The sequence below is a fragment of the Delphinapterus leucas genome, chromosome 18 (assembly GCF_059928025.1).
Source record: "Delphinapterus leucas isolate spDelLeu-1000000601 "Yukka" chromosome 18, BTC_Dleu_Yukka2, whole genome shotgun sequence".
NCBI classification, from domain to species: Eukaryota; Metazoa; Chordata; class Mammalia; order Artiodactyla; family Monodontidae; genus Delphinapterus; species Delphinapterus leucas.
This window is the reverse complement of record NC_143146.1, coordinates 1621358-1640487: the sequence shown is the minus strand read 5'-3', so window position 1 is coordinate 1640487 and position 19130 is coordinate 1621358. Positions and strand designations below refer to the sequence as shown.

The 19130-nt window shown below is 49.4% G+C and overlaps 1 protein-coding gene across 7 annotated transcripts in view; it reads right to left on the bottom strand.

Annotated features, from left to right (window-relative positions):
- Positions 1-618: 618 nt before the first annotated feature.
- TUBGCP3 (tubulin gamma complex component 3) overlaps positions 619-19130 on the bottom strand; it is a 61187-nt gene continuing 42675 nt past the window's right edge. For 6 of the 7 annotated variants that reach the window (XM_022576729.3, XM_089899346.1, XM_089899342.1 and 3 more), the window contains 5 exons: positions 11831-11919; positions 11574-11705; positions 8034-8174; positions 3876-3992; positions 619-1721 (listed from right to left, as the gene is read on the bottom strand). In XM_022576729.3, coding sequence (XP_022432437.1) covers positions 1563-1721; positions 3876-3992; positions 8034-8174; positions 11574-11705; positions 11831-11919 — 638 coding nt within the window. In that variant the 3' untranslated portion in view covers positions 619-1562. The other variant, XM_089899344.1, reaches the window with a different exon arrangement.

Here is a 19130-nt window from a genome sequence, read left to right as displayed (position 1 = left end):
GCCCGGCCCGGGCTCCTGTCGGAAGCGACTCCACAACCCACGACTCAGCCTGATTACCTGATGGCTCCTAAGTCAAAGGGCATTTCTGTCCCCAAATCTAGAGTGGCGTTTTCTAGAGTGGCTTCTACTGAGGAGTCACCTCCGGAGAAATGCTTCAGATAAATTAAAAGCAGGCTCCAAGGTCAAAAAGCTTCGGGCAGTTTCTCCGGGAGATACACAATACATCATCGTTTCTGGGAAGCTCTGCAGTAGAGAAACCTGCTTCAAATTTCTGATTGTATGAATCTTTAAACTGAAATTAAACGTATATCCTAAAAAGTTCCGACCTTCGCCCTGGGTCCATCTCTGCACAGCCAGCACCCCTGATGCCCCTTTTCTTCTACAGGGACTCTGCACCCAAAGGAATCGGACGTGGGTAAAAACTGAAAGGATGCATCACGCAAGCGGCAAGGGGGGCGTTCCCTCTGGATCTGCACCGGAAGTTGCACACGGTCTGATTTCTCGGTTTCACTGATTCAATAATTCATATACTGAAGCACGAACTCTGCCAACCCCCAGCCCCCGAACCTGGCAAGTGAACTATGTCTCTTCATAGACAATCAGGAAAGAACCAGCACATCGGAAAGATAATCGCTTTTAATTTTCTAAGTTTTCACTTACGCAACATGATAAAGGCAGATTTATGCGACTCGATATGACATTTTTACAAAAAATGTCCCCCCAGCATCTGGGCAGTAGTATATAAATATTTACAATGAAAAAATAGGCAAGGAAAAAGGAAATCTTCATTGTTCAAGACAATTTCTTTCCAATGCTTCTCAGAATCTTGAAAATAAAATACTTCATTACCTTTCTTAGTCATCCATATTTACATGTTGATTCAGCTGATGGTTCAAGAAATCTAGGCTTAAGGATGTTTTGTTCTACACCACTCCTGCTCTTTTTCTACACTATTTTCCAAGTTATCTGAGAGTAAATGAAATATAAAAATGTAAACTTTGAAGGAAGAGAAAAAAAGAACACGTGTAAATGCACTGATAGAAAGGTCCTTACAGAGGTTAATATTTTACAACACTAAAAACCAAAATAAAATGCTCTCTATATTTCTTTAGTAGGGACATTTGGTTTCGATGTAATTTGATGACATTAACAAAAATTGCCTCTGAAGAGGATGCCAAGAAAACAGCAACGATGTTACCATCCTAACTGATGAATATCCATCACCCTAATTTTCTCTAAAAGAAACTGTGGTTTTTTTCAAAAAGTGACAAATATGAATTATATCACGGAGAGCTTAAAAGCCTCAACAAAGTGTGGTATCTTTTAAATATGAAGACTTTGAAAAATAAATTTGAATAGTGCAAGCCAGCCTATTTAACGTAGTGATATTACAAATATATTCAACTCCAACGTAGGAAAGCACGACTCTGCCGCCGCCCGACGCCAGGCTGTCGAGGTTGCCAGGATCGAGGGCAGCAGGCGGTCCCCGAGGATGCGATGCGTGAGCGTTTCCATGACGACGCCTCCAGCGGTACCTGCCGCCCTGAGGCAGGGCCGGGGCCTCACGTGTGGGAGCTGCGCCGGCCCCTGGCGCCCAGGGACACGCGGAGCCGCGGCTCCCGGGCGCGGTAATGCTCGTTGAAATCCAGCCTGAAGCTCAGGAAGCGCAGGCTCTCATCGGGGCTGGTCGTCAGCAACACCAGGAACTGCTGCACGATGCCCTGGAGAGACGCAGGGGACACACGCCCATCTCAGGTCCAGGAAGGAGCGGCCCACACAACCGCCCCGCCTTTAACCCCCTCCGGGGTTATTTCCACCAGCACCCACCCTAGCGGTTGTCCCCGGGACCAGAGTTCACCCAGTCAAGGGCAGCCCCACGGGGAAGAGATGCCCATTTCCACAAATGCAAATTCACAACAGTAATTTCATGGAAAAGAACTAATCAACAGCTTTTTCCTTTCTGCCCTTAAGTTCTACAAGAATGAGCAAAACAGCAAAGCAACTGGTGGGAAAACATCCAATTTTTAAAATTTTGAATAGATAACTTCAGTGTGACACTTTTCATCTTTCACATGAGTTATGAAAGAGTATTTTTAATCATACAGCCCTGATGGGAGGACAAATTGAGAACACCAAGAACAGACACGTGATGTAAACCATGGCTCGGGGCCCCGGTGCCTCTGGGGGTGTCGGGCTGCGGCTGCCCCCGAGGGCGGGCAGTGCGGCCACATCACCTCCTCATTGGGGGGTTTGCAAAGATGACGGCAGGGTGCGAGAGACGTTCACTCAACTTTAACAGAACAGAATTCCCAAGTGCTTCTGTCCGGGCTGAGTCACTGAGGACACCTCCCATCTCTGCCAACCCCCCCGCCCGTCTCACGTCAGCTGACCGTCACCGCTCAGGGGAAGCGCTCGGGAAAGCTCTGATCGGCAGAGAAAAGGTCACCGACACACCCTTGTCCATCCTTCCCGAACTCTCGAGGTGGACACTGCCCCCCACCCTTGCTTCTGGTGGAGCTTCTGGGAGCTGGGACGCGTGCGGACGCGTGTATGCGACACTAGTCACTTTACACTGAGCGAACACACTGCCTGCGTGCGTGTGCGCGCGTCACCGTCTCTCTGGGTAAGGAGGACTTGGGAGAAAGTCCCTAAGGAACCACGCTGCTCAAAGCACCACCAGGGCTTCTCGCGAGCGTGAAACTGAAACATGCCGACGAAGGACGCCTCCACCTGGACACGTGAGGACATGCCTTCCCGCGGGGCTGGGCCCAGGGCCGCTCACAAGCAGCAAAGCACGGATGGCCGTTAAGACTCTATAGTGTTTCAGCCACCGACACAAAGAAGACAGCAAAGGACTTACGTGCTCAAGAAAAGAAGTCTGAACGGTAGTGATTTACAAAGATCAAGGCTGTAAAACTGTTAAGTAACGCTGGGGTTACGTTAAGGTTACTTTTTAAAAACTGGAGTAACTCTACCGGGAAAACGTGTAACCACCACTGTCCTTCTGGAAATCAGCACCTGGACACATGTTCAGTTACTGAGCTCCTCTGCAGCTGGGCAACTATCTTAATTAACAGCACGAACGCAACCATGAGGCGCCCGCTTCTGAGAATTATGAACCCACACCACGTGCAGGACCTGGGTCAAGACAGCGCTTCAGCATCAAAACACCTGCCCGACAGATATTTTTGCATTGGACATAAACCAGTCATTACCACCATTTATGAAACGTGTTTTCAACAAAAAGGTAACAGGAGGCCAATGCCAAAGTGAGGCCACTTACAAAAGGGACAAACTTACCCCTTAGTTATGCAGAAGAGAAATTCAGAACTAAAAAGTATGAGGACCTTGGGAAGCAAACTAGATGCCTAGGGAACAGGGTCGTGACGTTTCAGTTAGAATTCTGAACCAATGAATACATGGCACAGAAACATAATTTTTCAAGGTCTGGGGTTCAACGCCTGATTTGTCTAATTAGTTACCAGAACTGAGTGGAAGAACTCTTCGTAAAATCTTTTCACCTCTATTTCCAGCACTAACATCACCTTGAGAAACATGAAATCAGAAAACAAACCCTCAAAAGAGACAAAGCAGAGCGTGTGGCCTCCGCGGCCCAGCAGCCTGAGGCCCGTCCCGCACGCTCCCCGCACGCTCCCCGCCTGTCCGCAGAGGAGGGGGCCGCAGAGCCGCGCCCACCAGAGCAGCCACGGGAAGGAAGGGCCACCAGAGGTCGGACAGCACCGAGGGCAAGACTCCCACCCAGCGGCAGAGGCTGGACTGGCTGGAACGACGCCCCTTCCGTCATCTGGCATCAAGCGTCAGTTACGGGAGGAGAGCAGTGTGATGTGGGCGGCACCCACTCGCTGGACACGCACCTGGTAGAAATGCGTCAGTATGCGCAGCTGCGAGCACAGCCTTGGTATCGACTCCTGGAACTCCCGGACCCTCTGGTTCTCCTGCTCTTCTTCTGCGGCCGTCACCCCCCACTGGCCCTGAGAGTCAGAGGGAAGCAGACGGGTTAGACTCTGGATGGAAGACGCTGGAGGGGCGGGGCTGAGGTGCGTGTTAGTGGTGGGGCGCTGGCTTCCACCCCTCTGTGCCGCTGGAAACGTCCATGATCGTTTTCTGATGCCAAACTGCTCTCTAGCTTACTTTTTTCAATTAATAACATACCTCGGAAGTATTTTACATCAATACACATGAGTACACGTAGAACTCCCTCACTGTTCTTAACGATGTTCATCGGCCACAGTGTTACATCCAACAATTCAGGTGATTTGTCACAGCTCACCAGTCTTCTGCTATTAGAAACAACGCTGTAATAAACAGCCTTGTGTCTGTCTGTCATTTTGTACGTATTTCAGGGCAGATACTTTACGTGTCTGTAAACTGAACCCGACGGTTCAAAGCACTGGCACCCTCACACGTTGCATTAACTCCTGACTTGAACGGGAACGGTTCTCACCATTTCCCTTAGCCGTGATGCATGTAAAGACTGTTCTCAATCACCGGTGAAGCTGACTAGCTGCTTTCCAGCCAGCACACGCAGGAATTATCACAGGATCATTTCCTATCAATTAACATGGTAAATTACATGAAGAGATCTCTTGAACCCCTGCATTCCTTAAATAAACCCCAGTCTGGGTGAATTATTCTCTCAATATTCTGTTAAATGTCTCCACTGAATTTTCTGTAAGACTTTTTCCATCAACATGTACAACCTAGGTCTGGTATAAAGATTCTCGCATCTGGTGTCAACTTCACAGAGCTTCCCAAGCAGGCTCTGGACACTTCCCTCCCTGTGACTGAACTGGCGCAGGAGCATAGCGCTCTCCACGCCGGAGGTCCGGCCGCTCCCTTTCCGGTGGCAGAGCTGCTGATAAGCAACTTTGCTCCTTGCTGAGCCACTGTTCTGCCTAGAATTTGTCCTCTGTCCAGAGAAAGCCCTTCATCTCCCTCCCGTGCGCAGGCTGACTTCACGGGTCTGAGCCAGACAGCAGGCGGCACTCCCTCACCACCTCGGTGTGTCTGTCTTCCCCCCATGGCCTCCCGGGCGGTGCCCGGCTTGTTCTGCTCCCCCTGGGCCGGGGACGCCCTCCGTCCACGCTCACCCTCATCTCACCGGGGCCCTCCTCCTGCTGCCCGGCTGCCTCCGGGTTTCACTGCTTCCCCAGCTGCTTCCCCAGCGGCTTCAGTGGGCGTCTGGGTGACTCTCTCCCCGTTTATTCCCGTCGGCATGAGGGTTGCGCATTTTCAGAATCGCGTCCTGGGGCTCCGTGGCCTGAGAGACACAGGTCACCTCTAGCGCCCCTCCGGCCCTCCCTCCGTGGCGGGACCTCACCGCAACCCCATCTTCCATCACAAGCTGGCCCTGTCCTCTCTACTGTCTTGTGCCCTCGACGGCAAGCTGCTTCCCTCTGGACAACTTCAGTGCCCAGTGCGTCGTCCGTCCTTTCCACTCTGTCCTGTCTCTTCTGTCCCAGAACCTCCCGACCAAGCAGGTCTGCCCAGACGAGCCCTCAGCCGTGGGCGAGCAGGCGACAGGTCCAGAGGGCAGCCCCAGCCCAGAGGTTACCCAGAGGCCTCTCCTTGCATGCGGTGGGCTTAGCCCCGCTGCCTCTGCTGACGGGACAGACACGTCTGGTCTCACGGTCATCTCACCAGCGAGACGCTTTCCGGTCTCCCTGACGGTGGCCACCTTTTACCACATGGTCTGTGCTGCTTCTGATAACCAGGAGGCTCTAAGCCTGTTCAGTGGCTGCCTTTCAAAGGACAGCTTCACAAAGCGGGCCGTCCCTGTGCTCTATTTCTTCAGACAGCATTAACCAGCCTGAGCGTGAATGATGAGTGCCCCCTTCTTGCTGCCTGATTTTAGAAGACATTGTTTTCATGTCTGTATCTTTTAATATATATATATACCTGTTTTACTTACTTCATGAGCTTTAAAAAATATCTCTTGATGCTGGGTTTTAAAAGATGAAGTAATTACTAAACTTATATTACTTTCTATCTCTTCTTCCCCTACCACCTTTTGTCTTTTCGAACACAATTCTTAAATATTCTATTTTACTGTAGTACATACATATAAAAAAGCGCACGAATTCTAAGTGGACAGCATGATGCAGTGTCACGATGCGGTATACACGTCACAGCTGGGCTGACATGCACGCTCACGTCAGCAGCACAGCGGCTGCGTCCAAACACTTTGTCTTGTACTTGCAGCCAGGTAACGACTTTACATAGTTAAATTCAATTTTGTTTTATAAATAAAAGCTATCCCTAATAATTAAAAGCAAAAATGAAACCAATTAATCTAACTGGGTACTGAGCTGGTGGCAAAACCTTACGGGAATAGCTATTTCAGGGAGGTCACCTTGCAGGAGCGGACACGTGGCTGGGAAATCGCACGGCTGCTGCACTGTGGGGGGAGGGTCAGGATGCCTGTTCTGAGACAGTGGTGTGTACAGGTGTGTACAGGTGTGTGTGGGGCAGGTGGAGTCAGAGAACAAAGAGCTGGGTGAGCTCCTGCTAGAAAACAAGATTTCCAATTGTGAGACAGAAAAAAGAAGAAACAAAAGGCCTTTAGCCCTAAATTTGAATTGGACATATTATCACACACGGTTTTGAGAAGTGGGAAGAAAGCAGAAAACTGAGGGCTGGGACTGAAGGAGGAAGAGGCGCCCGGGAGCCCTTGCCCAGCAGCAGCAGTGCGGAACGCTGCGGCAGGGGCGGGCAGAGGCCCCCGACCAGGCACCCTGGGCCCTCCGAGCCGTCCTGCACAGCCTCTCCAGCCTGCGGGGGCCTCAGGTCTGATGACAGCGCGCAGATCACCCTGCCTCGCGAACGTTAACCATTCCTCGGGTACACTCGCAGCTCTCGCCTCTCCCGCGTATCCCGAGCACATCTGAACAAACACGCTGAATAACCTGCCTTATCAGGCAGGTCTGCTCCGAGGCGCTGATGGGCAACAGTCTGGAGAGTGAGCCTGGGCGCCCCCAGAGCACAGACTCAAAGCTCAGCGATTCCCCAGAAGGGCAGAGCTCTGGGCAAGTGGGCAGTTTGAGAAACCACGGCCATGGCTGGATTTACTGGACACTTGACAGCTGACATACACCAGCACATGAAAATAAGGAGCTCCAGAGGAGTCTGTTTGTTTATTATCACTCCCATTCTACAAACCAGGAGAACTGGTCTCAGAGAGGTCAAGTCAGCAAAGGCACAAAGCTGGTGACGGGGTCGTGACCTTCAGTCCGCCTGGTGCGCAGGCTTCCTGGGCGGGCCCGGCCGGGAGGCCCCGGGGGCTGGGGGTCGCCAACTCTGACACTTCAGCCACAAACCCCTGCTCCCGGCCATGCAAACAAAGTGAGCAGTACACCCATCTCTAGAACACCCTGAAGGCTCGACACGTACACGATGCGCTGTGTCCCTTCCAAGTTAACGATCCTCTAACACAGGCTGTAAGGGAATACTCAAAAATAAACCGAATCCAACTGCATCAACTGAACAATCTGTCTGTCACCACCCCAAGGATAAGCATCTTGAAAAAGTGAAAGACTACAGATTATATCCAATACAAGAAATCCCATAAAGACTCAAACTCATTCAATAAATCTTTGTACTTCAAGGTCATGAAGGACATGAACTGCTCAGTAAGGTGACTGAAAATAGCCGACGTGCGCAAATCCGGTTCCCACGGGTGTACATGTGCCCACCAGCTCCAGATGAGAGCAATGCAGAGTCGGGCACCACCCAGCGGAGACACCGATGCAGACGAACGTCTCGACACTTAACTGAGGAACGCTGGCAAGAGGCCAGAGCTTCCCGCGAACTCTGCCTTCACTGATTTTTAAAGCTGAGGACAGTGATGGTGCCCGCTCCCTGTAAAAGAGTCCAGAGCCGCTCAGGGCCCCAGCCGGACGCGGCTACGACCACAGCCTCAGCGACGTTCCAGCGGCAGAGTCTGCCGCGCTGGTAATCGCTGCGGCACCAGCTCACTGTCGAAGCGGATGAGCCCGCCAGCACCAGAACCACACCTCGGCTCCACGCTGCTGCTTCTTCTCCTCGAACTGCAGGCGCCTCTGCAGCTCCTCCAGGGCGGCTCTGTAGATGGCATCTTGAGTGTTCTGAAGCTCGATGATCTGATCAAACACGGCCCTCAGCTGGTTTAAAAGTGCCTGGGGAGAGAGGACAAGTTTTTTCTTTTCATGAACAGAGCCCCCAACACGCTTATTACTAAGTTTTTCAAATAAAATATTGACACTTAGTGAAATTCTCAAGGCGCTCTTTAGCTGTTCATTCATGCATCAGCAGACACTGACTGAACCCCCGGTCCTGGCAAATACGTGAGCTCTGAATCACCATAGCAACAGCAAGCAGTCAGAGCCCAGGCTCTCGGCAGAATCACCTCCCATCCTCACCGAGACCTGGCAACCCAAGGTGCTGCCCAACTCCGAAGTGTGGAGCACGTAGCTGCATCCACAGTGGGACTGCTCGAGGATTAGAAAGGGATGGGAAAACACTTTTTTTTTTTGGCGGCACATACCAAAACCAGACATGGAGAATATGAGAGAGGAAATTCTTTAAAAAGTATAAAAAACAGATCCTGCAAGGTTTTTTAGAAAAAGGTGTCACGCTTTACACCAGGAATGACAGGATGGTTTTAAACCAAGGGCGACAGTGCGTCTCCCTAATTCACAGGGTGCCTCAGGGCACACACCTACCGCAGGTCATGCATTCTTTCTCTAGTGTGGCACGGAAAGGAGGAGACCACAGCACACAGTCTTGTATGTACACCAAACGATATCCACGCACCATACACATCCTAACCCTAACCCAAGGCTGTACGGCGAGCACCACAACACCAGCGCCGGCGGAGGGGAAGGGGCAGGGGGCTGAAAGGTAACACCCACGGGGTCTTCCGTGGACAGCAAGCAGTGCGCTCGGCTCAGAGCTGCCTGTTCCTGGTGGGGCCTCAGCCATAACACAAAATCAAAACAAAAACTGGAGACGACTTTTTAACAAGGATTTATTTCTTCTAGTTTGTTTCTTTATTGTAGTCAAATAAAAATTTACTATTTTTGGAGCTGGGGTGACTTACTGCTGTTTACTCCGAGCTAAGAGTGCAATATGTGCTTCTGTCGTCAGCAATCTGTTCAGACAGGGCGACGACGACAGCGCCTTCTGTGCTGACACCGGTTTGCGACAATTTACAGTGTGACTCAGGATTTTTCTCAAGAATTGCACAAACAGAAATTACAAAAATGTATACACACACCTGTCACAACCTCCAACTTCAAAATTACGTGTATCAAACAGCCTTGTTTTTCTTACTAAGTGACGTAAGAAAAATACATTTAATTTATGTCAATAACAGACTGCCTTAATTTGTTTTATATATTGGGTTTCTTAAAAAACAAAAATCCCTCTAGTGATTACTTTAAATAAACCATCAAATTAAAAGTAAAACCCTCAGCAGACGGACCATTTCAGAAAAGATCATTAAGGTCTTCAGCAAACGACTCCTTCCATGAATTTAGCCAGGACCAACTCACACGTAAACATTTACTATCATGAGAAAATTACGTTACAGGCAAAAATATTTTCTCGCTTGGATTCTGTTCATCCCCGTAGACATCTTTAGCAGTGAGCAGCGTGGCCTCTCGCTGTTTACAATGGAACTTCCACATATGCAAACGGGCAGAGACACCGCCACTGGCAGGTGCATGTGCTCCTGATTCGCCAGCCTGGGGACAACCCTCAGCCCTTCACATGTTTTCTAAAAAGCATTAGATCTAACGATCGTAAATCTCCCTGCAAAACACACACACACAAGATGACTTTTAATTGTTTAAAAACACTAGCGGGCTTCCCTGGTGGCGCAGTGGTTGAGAGCCCGCCTGCCGATGCCGGGGACACGGGTTCGTGCCCCGGTCCAGGAAGATCCCACATGCCACAGAGCAGCTGGGCCCGTGAGCCGTGGCCGCTGAGCCTGTGCGTCTGGAGCCTGTGCTCCGCAACGGGAGAGGTCACAGCAGTGAGAAGCCCGCGTACCACACACACACACACACAAAAAAAACACTAGCAACTCACATGTCCCAGGCACTATGGTGACGGCTTACGAGCAGCACACAATTTAATTCTCACAAATGTAGGGAAGAGAGGGGTGTCGTGCTCTTTCAAAACACGGGAATGCCGGGGTCAAAAGCTGAGAAGCAGGACGGAGCCTTAGGTCCACCTGCCCGCAGTGCCCCGCACTGTGCGAGTGAGGACAAGGACACGGTGGCAGCGAACGCCCGCAGCCCATCAGGTCGGGCCCTGGACACTCATCTACCCGGACTGAACATGAGCGTGTCAGCAGGCAGACCCCTGAGAGGACCTGCCCACAGCGCCAGCCTGATACAGACGAGGCGCAGTGATCGAGGCTGAAAGCCCTGAGGTGTGCGCTTCCTAAGTTCTCCTTACGCTCCAAGTATTTTAAATTACTCCTGTGCCACTGTTCCAATATATTTATGAACATTCTATATAGAAGCATCTTTGATCTGAAGCATCTATAAAGAAGCACACATGATCAATAATTCTCTAATAATGAAATCTGGCATATCAAAATACCTGTTTTCCCAGCCATGGATGGCTAACCAGATATACCTAAAAAATCAGACAAGTATAGCTGATTCACTTTGTTATACAGCAGAAACTAACATACCATTGTAAAGCAATTATACTCCAATAAAAATGTTATAAAAAATGATAAAAAACAGCACTAAGATACAATTTCTCATCTATCTATCACACTGGCAAAAATTTAAAAGTATGACAACATGTTCTGTTGGCGAGGCTGCAGGAAAACGGACTCTCACGCACCTGCTGCTGGGAGTGCAAACGCACACACGCTTCTGGCAAATATCTACTGAAGCGTCTACTAAAAAAGAAATCTGACGAAACAGCGTGTTCCCACAGAAGGACCCCTGCAGCGGGTGGAGGTTTAGTGGGAAGCAGCCCTCTGCAATCCTGAAACGTCTTTAAAGTCGCACATTTAACGTCAAAAACGTACTTGAAATTTTGCTTCCTACTTCACATTTGTCTCAAGTGAAAGCAAAGTGTTCCTTATTTTCCCAGATCTCTGAATAAAATCTAAGCTCCGGGAACACTTGCCACATGGAACATGCAACTTTCAGCAGGGCCTACAGGAAGGAGTGTCAGCAAACAAGCAGGGGTTTATTCAGACAGCCTGTCCTGACTCTGCCGCCAGAGGCTCCGGAAGGCCTGGCCTCCGCCCATACCCCCTGAACTGAGGGATGGGCTCTGAATGCTTGTTCTCGCACTGCCATCCCTCAGGACGACTCCCCCCTGAGCAGCACGCGAGGACATCGCTGCCACCCCAGGAGGTGGATGGGCGCCACCAGTCTTCACCCTTTCATGCCCAGTTCAAGGCACGTTCTCACCTGAGCACTACTGCTCCAACCCTGAGGGGAAACATCACACTAACAGCAAGACTGTCCCGGCTACCAGGGCTGTGGCCGCTCCAGGGGACGAGCCCAAGGGAAGGACTGGGTGACCGTCTGTTCTCGTCTTACCCTGGAGTCGGCGTCCAGCAGACAGCGGGAGATGACGGTGTCCAGGAAGGCCTCGTGCGCGGCGATGATGTGGTCCAGGTCCTGGGCCTGCTGCACTTTGTTCCAAAGTTCATCCCAAGAGCACTCAAGCACCTGGAAATGACGAGAGCCTGAGGGAGGCGCTGGCGCCACGCTGGCGCAGCACCTTCTACAAAGCACAGCACGACGGCCTGAGACAAGATGATCTCAACCAGAATCGAGGGCTGATTCGAACGTACCTCAAATGTAATGTAATACTGCATCTGATGGATGAAATGGACCATCTCGGAAGCCAGGATGTGGCAGTGGTGCAGCACCCCAGAGAACTCTGCAAGAGAGCCGCACAGCGCCGTCGGACACCGGCACAGCCCGCCCTCCTGGCCGCCTGCAAGCTGTCTTCCCCAAACTCCCTCACTTCCACTCTCGACCCCTAAAGCAGGAACCCGCCTTTCCAGAGTCCATGTCTGTGCTATGCAAACACGTACTTAGCCACCCAATCACGCAGTGACAGATTACTTTACGGAATATAAGGATCTAACAAGAAATGGCCTAAAATGAAATAACTGTATTTGAAAAGTAGAGAAATTCTGTTTTACAATAATGCAATATCTTGAATAAACATAAGCTCAATTTTATGGTTTCTTTACAGTCAGTCAGTCTGCCTACTGTGCGTGAGACTTTTACTGTTCCCTAGCTATTTGGCGACAAAAATGACATTTCCTTAAGTACCGAATGTGACCTTGTCACCTGAGAGAAGCATGAACTTGGAGGGGGGTGGGCAGGGCCCAGACTCCACTCCTATTCTTTGTGAGATTATAAAACCAGGAAAAGGCTGGAGGGTCACCAGGGAGCAGCATTCTCTGCTTGGACTTTTCCTTTTTGTTCAGAGACTCCGCTGGACTATTACGGGATACTACTGTCCCTGAAGGCTCCATTGGGGGAATGACTTTAATATGGGTCAGACTGGACATATTTCTGTTACCGCTCCAAGGGCCTTCAATTAGCTACCTGGATAACTCACTTGTCGCTGCATGCGGTTATTTGAGAAATCATTCTTGTCCCTTCCTCAAAGAGTAATGACGGAGCGACGTATAAACAGGTGTGAAAAAAACAACAGTGGTGCTGTATACTTGAAAAAATACTGCTCTCTACAAGCTGAGGACTAAGAGACACTTGTGGGGATTCTGGCTTGTCTAACAGGCCCTCCTCGGCCAGGGAAGAAACAGCACGGCCACCTCAGAAGATCGGCACAGGCTCCAAAGCCTGCCGTCCCCCGTACCATCAGGAATCTGCAATCCATGAATATGGTAACATTCTTCTGAAAGACAGCTATAAGCTTCCTATTTCATTTGAAAGTCCAGAGTGAAGGATGTACTTATCCTACTAAAACCATCAGAGGGGCTAAGACTTCTAGTCTAGCACTCAAAGTCTATTTAACTAAAATGACTTTTCAATGTAAAAAGGCATAAGAACATGCTGTTTTCAGCCATATTGATCTGCATTATGGTTTAGGTAAGCTTCTCAGAGAAGTAACCCCAGTGTGCAACTCCATCTGGGGTTTAACCAGAGCTGGAACGGCGGGCTGTCCCCCCCCCGACGCCAGGCAGTCCCCCTGGAGAGCCATCCGTGTACATTCAAACATCCCACAGGCACGTGGGCGCGTGCCAGTCCGATTCTCCAGATCTTTCTCGGTGTGATGGGATTTCTTCGTAGAGTGGCAAAGTTCCATGAAACGGTCTGTGATACGAAATAGTCTAGAAACCCCATGTGGAAGGGTCTGTTTCTTTAGTGTTCTTCATGTCATCACAGACCTCGGGTGGAACTTTCCCGGAAGCCCAGCGTCTCTGAGGCCTCGTCCAGCACAACCTCACCACTTCCGAGGGCACGGCTCTGCCCGCACTCACAGCAAACGGGGGCAGCCTGTTTTCCAGCCTCGTGAGACGGGTCTGCAGTTTACACTAACCCAGCCTGACATTTTCCCACCAAAGAAAGTTTAAGATCGCAGGCAGAATGGTAGGTCTCATCCCGGCTCCCGGCGGATGACGTGAGAATGCTGAGCGCTGCCCGGGGGCCTGGGACAGTGCAGAGGCAAGAGCACATCTGCGGCCACTTGCCAGCCTCCGGCTCCAGGACAATCTTCCACACATCGGGGAAGAAGCCTGACTCCAGGTTTCACTGCTCTGTGCAGTCTGGGTGTCCTCTATCACCTAAGCTGAAGTCTTTTCCTCCTGCCCAGATCTGTCTTGGGCTGCAGATCCATTTACCCTTAAAAACATCTCACACAGGTGAGCCTGACCTGACAGCCCGGCCCCGCTCCTCCTGCAGTGCCCGAAAGCAGAGGCCCAGGGGTCCACCCTGGCCACACCTCCCACCCCACGGCTCTCAGCCCCGAGGCTGCAGGCTCCCCGGGCTGCGTAACGCTCGCACACCGTCGTGGTGGGCCGGTCTGCTGGCCTCCAAGCTCAGCCCTTGGGGCGGAGCCTCCCTGGCCCTCGCTGCACTGAAGTCACACCGGCTCACTGGGCCTCGAGGCCCTTGCACCTGGCCCAGCCCCCCTTCTGAACATGCTCTTCTGCCGGCCCCCGGCCCTCCCCCACTCCCCACTCTTCCCGTCTAACGCACTCACCTCCAGATGCCAGCCCGGGAGCCCCTCCGTCCTATGACACCACCTGGTGGGGGTCTCCCTCCCGTACTCCCACAGCACCTGGTCTTCCCCACTTCAAACGACGATCAAAGCGCTCTAAGTGCCTGCTGACACGTCCAGCTTGCCTGCGAAACAAGACGCTTCCTGACCACAGGGACCTTTCTGTCACATCCACCACTGGATACCAAGAACGGGCAGCACCGAGTAGGCCAATCATTATTTACTGAATGAATCATTTCGATCCTCAAACTTTAAGGAGACAATCTGCATAATCTATGTCTTGACTATTTCACTCACATCCTTTTCAAAAGGTTTCCGTGACCAAAGGCAAATTTGGCAACAATGGTAAAATGTGTGTTATTTTCTTTATAGTCTTCAAGTACTACCAAATGTATTTTCACTCTAGAAAAATTATCTGTTCTCCAGTCTGAAGGGAGCACGGAGGACAGCATCTTTAATGCACCCTCCTCCTAAGATAAAGCCTCTGAGAGTGAAGGGACGCGAGGGCACTGCCTCCTGAAAAGGGATCTGGTAAAGTAACCCACGCGGTAAAGCCTGCAATCCCTCTAACACCACAGTGCTTCCCTTCCCCACGTGAGAGCAAGCGCTCTGAGCTGACGGATTCGGAGCTGCTCACTGCCCAGTTAAGGCTCTAACGACTATGAACCCAATTGATATGGAGACTGAATTCACAAGGTATACTTTGGTCCTTTAACTCCTAAAAAATACAACTTACACCTGAAACAGCCCTTGAATCTCTTTACTCAGAACCTTGAAAATAACACTTAAAACATACTTAAAATATAAGTACTTGTGTTTTTATAATTGAACCACAAATAACCATATAATTCTAAAAATTCCAAAAGCAAAGCAACATTCACCCTGAGGTCCAATAAATACATAAATACAGTACATCTCCCGCTGGACTAACGTGGCGGCAGACGGCTTTACACAGACACCAAGAATGACCATCTCCCCTCCGGGAGACTTAGGTGTGAGACGCTAGACCTGTCTGTAATCCTCTACTGCCCCTCAAGGCTGCAGGAGGGACTTCAGGGCTTTAAAATACACCAGCAGCTCTCACAGGCTTGACCGTGTGGTTTGGACATCTTTCCCAGAAGCTTCTGCCCAACTGGAGACGCACTGGAAATAGCCTTGAGTGTTGTTAAAAATTACAAAAGTTTCTTTCTAAAAAATACCCTAAAACAATTTATTCACCATTTCAAAATCACCTCCTTCAACTTTTATCTACAGCTGAAGGGATGATATTTAAAAGTGACTTCACCAAATTACCCATGAGATTCATTTCTCAAGGCTATGGAGTCAAAGGACATTGGTAAGATCCCGGGTCTTTCCTGTCTCCTGGGTACAAGACCTCTGGTCACCGGTCAGGGCCTCCTGCAGACACCGTCTGGCGTCCTCTGTCTACCAGGCAAGTGTGAGGACACCTGTCCACGTGGGGCTCCCCGAGGGGTACTGGGCTGAGCGCTGCACAGATTCCATCCTGGCAACCCTTGAAGGCAAGTGCTGCCAACCAGCCCTGACCCGGACGAGGACCCTGATGCAGAAGACTAGGAATCAGCTCGAGGCCACAGCCCAGAATCTGGGCAGAGCAGTAAGCACTCAACTTAGCAGTCCGGCAAACAGGAAGAGACACTTCACAGGCGCGTAATCACTGAGGACTACCTACTCACCCACGTGGACAAAAACGACGGACGCAAAAAGGAACTTGCAAAGAGAAAAACATCTACTCATCTTTGAGCCCCCACTCCACTAAGTCTAGGAGGCCAACTGTAAGAGGAATCGTTATCATATTAATCACCAAGAAAGGAAAACAAGCCCCGCCAGCAGGGGAGCCGACCACTCCCTACCTCCTCCTCCTTCAGTTTTATTTCCAACGAGGACCAAAACGGAGACTATTTTAACACCATTCTTTGGGGAGGGGAAGCTCCATGCACTCCCTGCCCCCAGGACACAAAGGCTGAGAAAGAGGCAGGAAGCTCATTTACCTGTAGTTCTGTATTTGTCTATTTCATCTGGTTAAATGTTATCTGAAATACACATTTAGTTGCCACTAACAGCAACAGTTTTTAGATTAACTGAATCTAACAAAAGAACTTCCATTTCTTTTTAAAGGAAAAAAATCTTTAAACCATTTCAGATCCATAATCTTTTCTATCTAGCTAAATGGCAAATATATATAAAAATGGGTTTAATCGGCCTGGCATACCATTATCAAACTCTCTTGCTCTGAGCAAATCATTTTCAGGGGTAACTATTCACTCCAAACAGCTTATTTTGATGAATATTATTAAAATTATATCTGGGTGATGATCATGGATACTGTGCACATGACCAAACACACACGTGCATATGTGAAGGACTCCACGGGCTGCTTTCAGAAGCATTTTCTGGAATCTTCCTGTATTTTGCCTCAGATTTATGGTTGGTGGGAAATTTCTAAATCTGCTGTGTTAAAAAGACTAACTACCTGGTTGATCTCTGTTCATCAAGTTGCCTGGCCGTTAATAACTAAAACACTTCCTTATAAGTTAAAGGTAAGAACGCTGCACTCCAACAGAAACATGGGCAAAAAAACAATTTCCTGAAAAAACAAACACAAATGACAAAAAAAAGGAAGAAAGGAAAGTGTTTACATTCAAAGATAATTTAAAAAGCATTAAAAGGAATTAAAATGAACTTCCAGGGAATTCCCTGGTGGTCCAGTGGGGAAACTCCCTGGTGGTCCAGTGGTTAGGACTCCACGCTTCCACTGCAGGGGGCACGGCTGCAGGGGGCACGGGTTCAATCCCTCGTCAGAGAACTAAGATCTCGCATGCCATGGGGTGTGGCCAAAAAAATTTTTTTAATTCATGCAAAACAAATAAAATGAACTTCCATTTTCACCTATCAAATTGACAGTTTGTTTGAACATAATATCCAATGTTACTCAAAAAAAAAAAAAGAAGAAAGAAAACAGCAATACAGACAACTATCAACCAGTGACAGCTGTGCTTACGGGGATGTAAATTAAATTGGTACAAACTTTTCAGGTACAAACTTTCCTGAAAAGTAATCTGACAATATGTACCAACAGAGTTAAAATATAAATACTAAGAAATAAAAGTATTAGTAAATGTAAAGTAAAACTAAGATTCGTATCTGTTAACCCAGCAATTCCATTTCCAATTCACCTATTCTAAAGAAATATTCAGAGGCATATAAATATATATTTACACAAAGCTTATGGCATTATTTATATTAGTGGAAAAATAGTAAAAAAAAAAAACCAAAGAAACTATATGCCCAACCGAAGAGAAAAGATAAAATGATATGTCCACAGGAGGCAATATTATGCTATTAAAAATATTTTAGAAGAAATTTTAATGACAAGGGAAAAGGCTCAGTGAAAGAAGCTGAAACTGAACACGATACAATAGGATCAAGTTATGTTAAAATTACACAGAAAACTGATCAAATAAATGCGTTAGTTATCTTCAAGTAGAAAACAAAACTCATTGCTGACTATTCAAAATAAGAGAAAAGCCAATTCGCATAGACACTGCTGATATCCAAATCAGAAAAACGTATCAGAACCAGCTAATACTTAGATCTGTTACAGAGCTCAGATTTCCCACAGCTAAAAATAATACAGTTGTCGGGCTTCCCTGGTGGCGCAGTGGTTGAGAATCTGCCTGCCAATGCAGGGGACACGGGTTCGACCCCTGGTCTGGGAAGATCCCAAATGCCACGGAGCAACTAAGCCGGTGAGCCACAACTACTGAGCCTGCGCGTCTGGAGCCTGTGCTCCACAACAGAAGAGGCCGTGACAGTGAGAGGCCCGCGCACTGCAATGAGGAGTGGTCCCCGCTCGCCGCAACTGGAGAAAGCCCTCGCACAGAAACGAAGACCCAACACAGCCAAAAATAAATAAATAAATTTATATTAAAAAAAAAATAATAATACAGTTGTTTATTTTGAAAGGAGAAGAGTGATGCAATGACAAATATCTGCGCTGTGCTGAAACGATCTCGATCAGACACTGAGGAAGATGAGACCCCTGTGCTCGCAGGGGAAGACGGAGGGCAGGCCCAGGGGACACCTGGCAGGCGCACCGCCCGTGTGACTTCCGACCGCGCGACTTCCGGGGAGGGCGGCAGAGGCAGAGCCAGGAGCCAGCGCCTCCGTCCTCATCGACTAGAAAATGGACGCTGAAGGCATATTTACCGTCCACAACCACGAGAGGCTTTCAAAGAAAACGCCCCCTCTTGATTCCTTCTCAGCTACTTCAGAGGGACCCTACCATTAATCGTCTCGAAGTGAGTCCGGAGGAAGCTCGGCCAGGAGCCTAAGAGCATCACGACCATTCGCCGAGTCCCGCCAGGAAGACAGAAAGCCTGGACACCAGTAAACCTGTGATTCCGCGTGTTACCACGTGGACAGGTACCCACCAGCCCCCAGCTTCTGGGGTGTCACAGTTCTGGAACTCTGGGAGCTGCCCAGGGAGGAGCCTCGACCTAGTAAACAAGCAGAGCTCATGCAGCCTTTCTGCAAACAACTGCTCCTCTTTTAGGAACTGCTTTCACCAAAGGATTAACAGTATGACCGTGTGGTTCTTCTCTGGAGACATAATTTGTTGAAATACTTTCTCAAACGTTTTGACCAAATCACTTCCAATATAAAGATTTCAAAATTATTCATAATTCAAGTCACTCAATATTTATAACATTAAAATGAACTTGGGGCTTCCCTGGTGGCGCAGTGGTTGAGAGTCCGCCTGCCGACGCAGGGGACACGGGTTCGTGCCCCGGTCCGGGAAGATCCCACATGCCGCGGAGCGACTGGGCCCGTGAGCCACGGCCGCTGAGCCTGCGCGTCCGGAGCCTGTGCTCCGC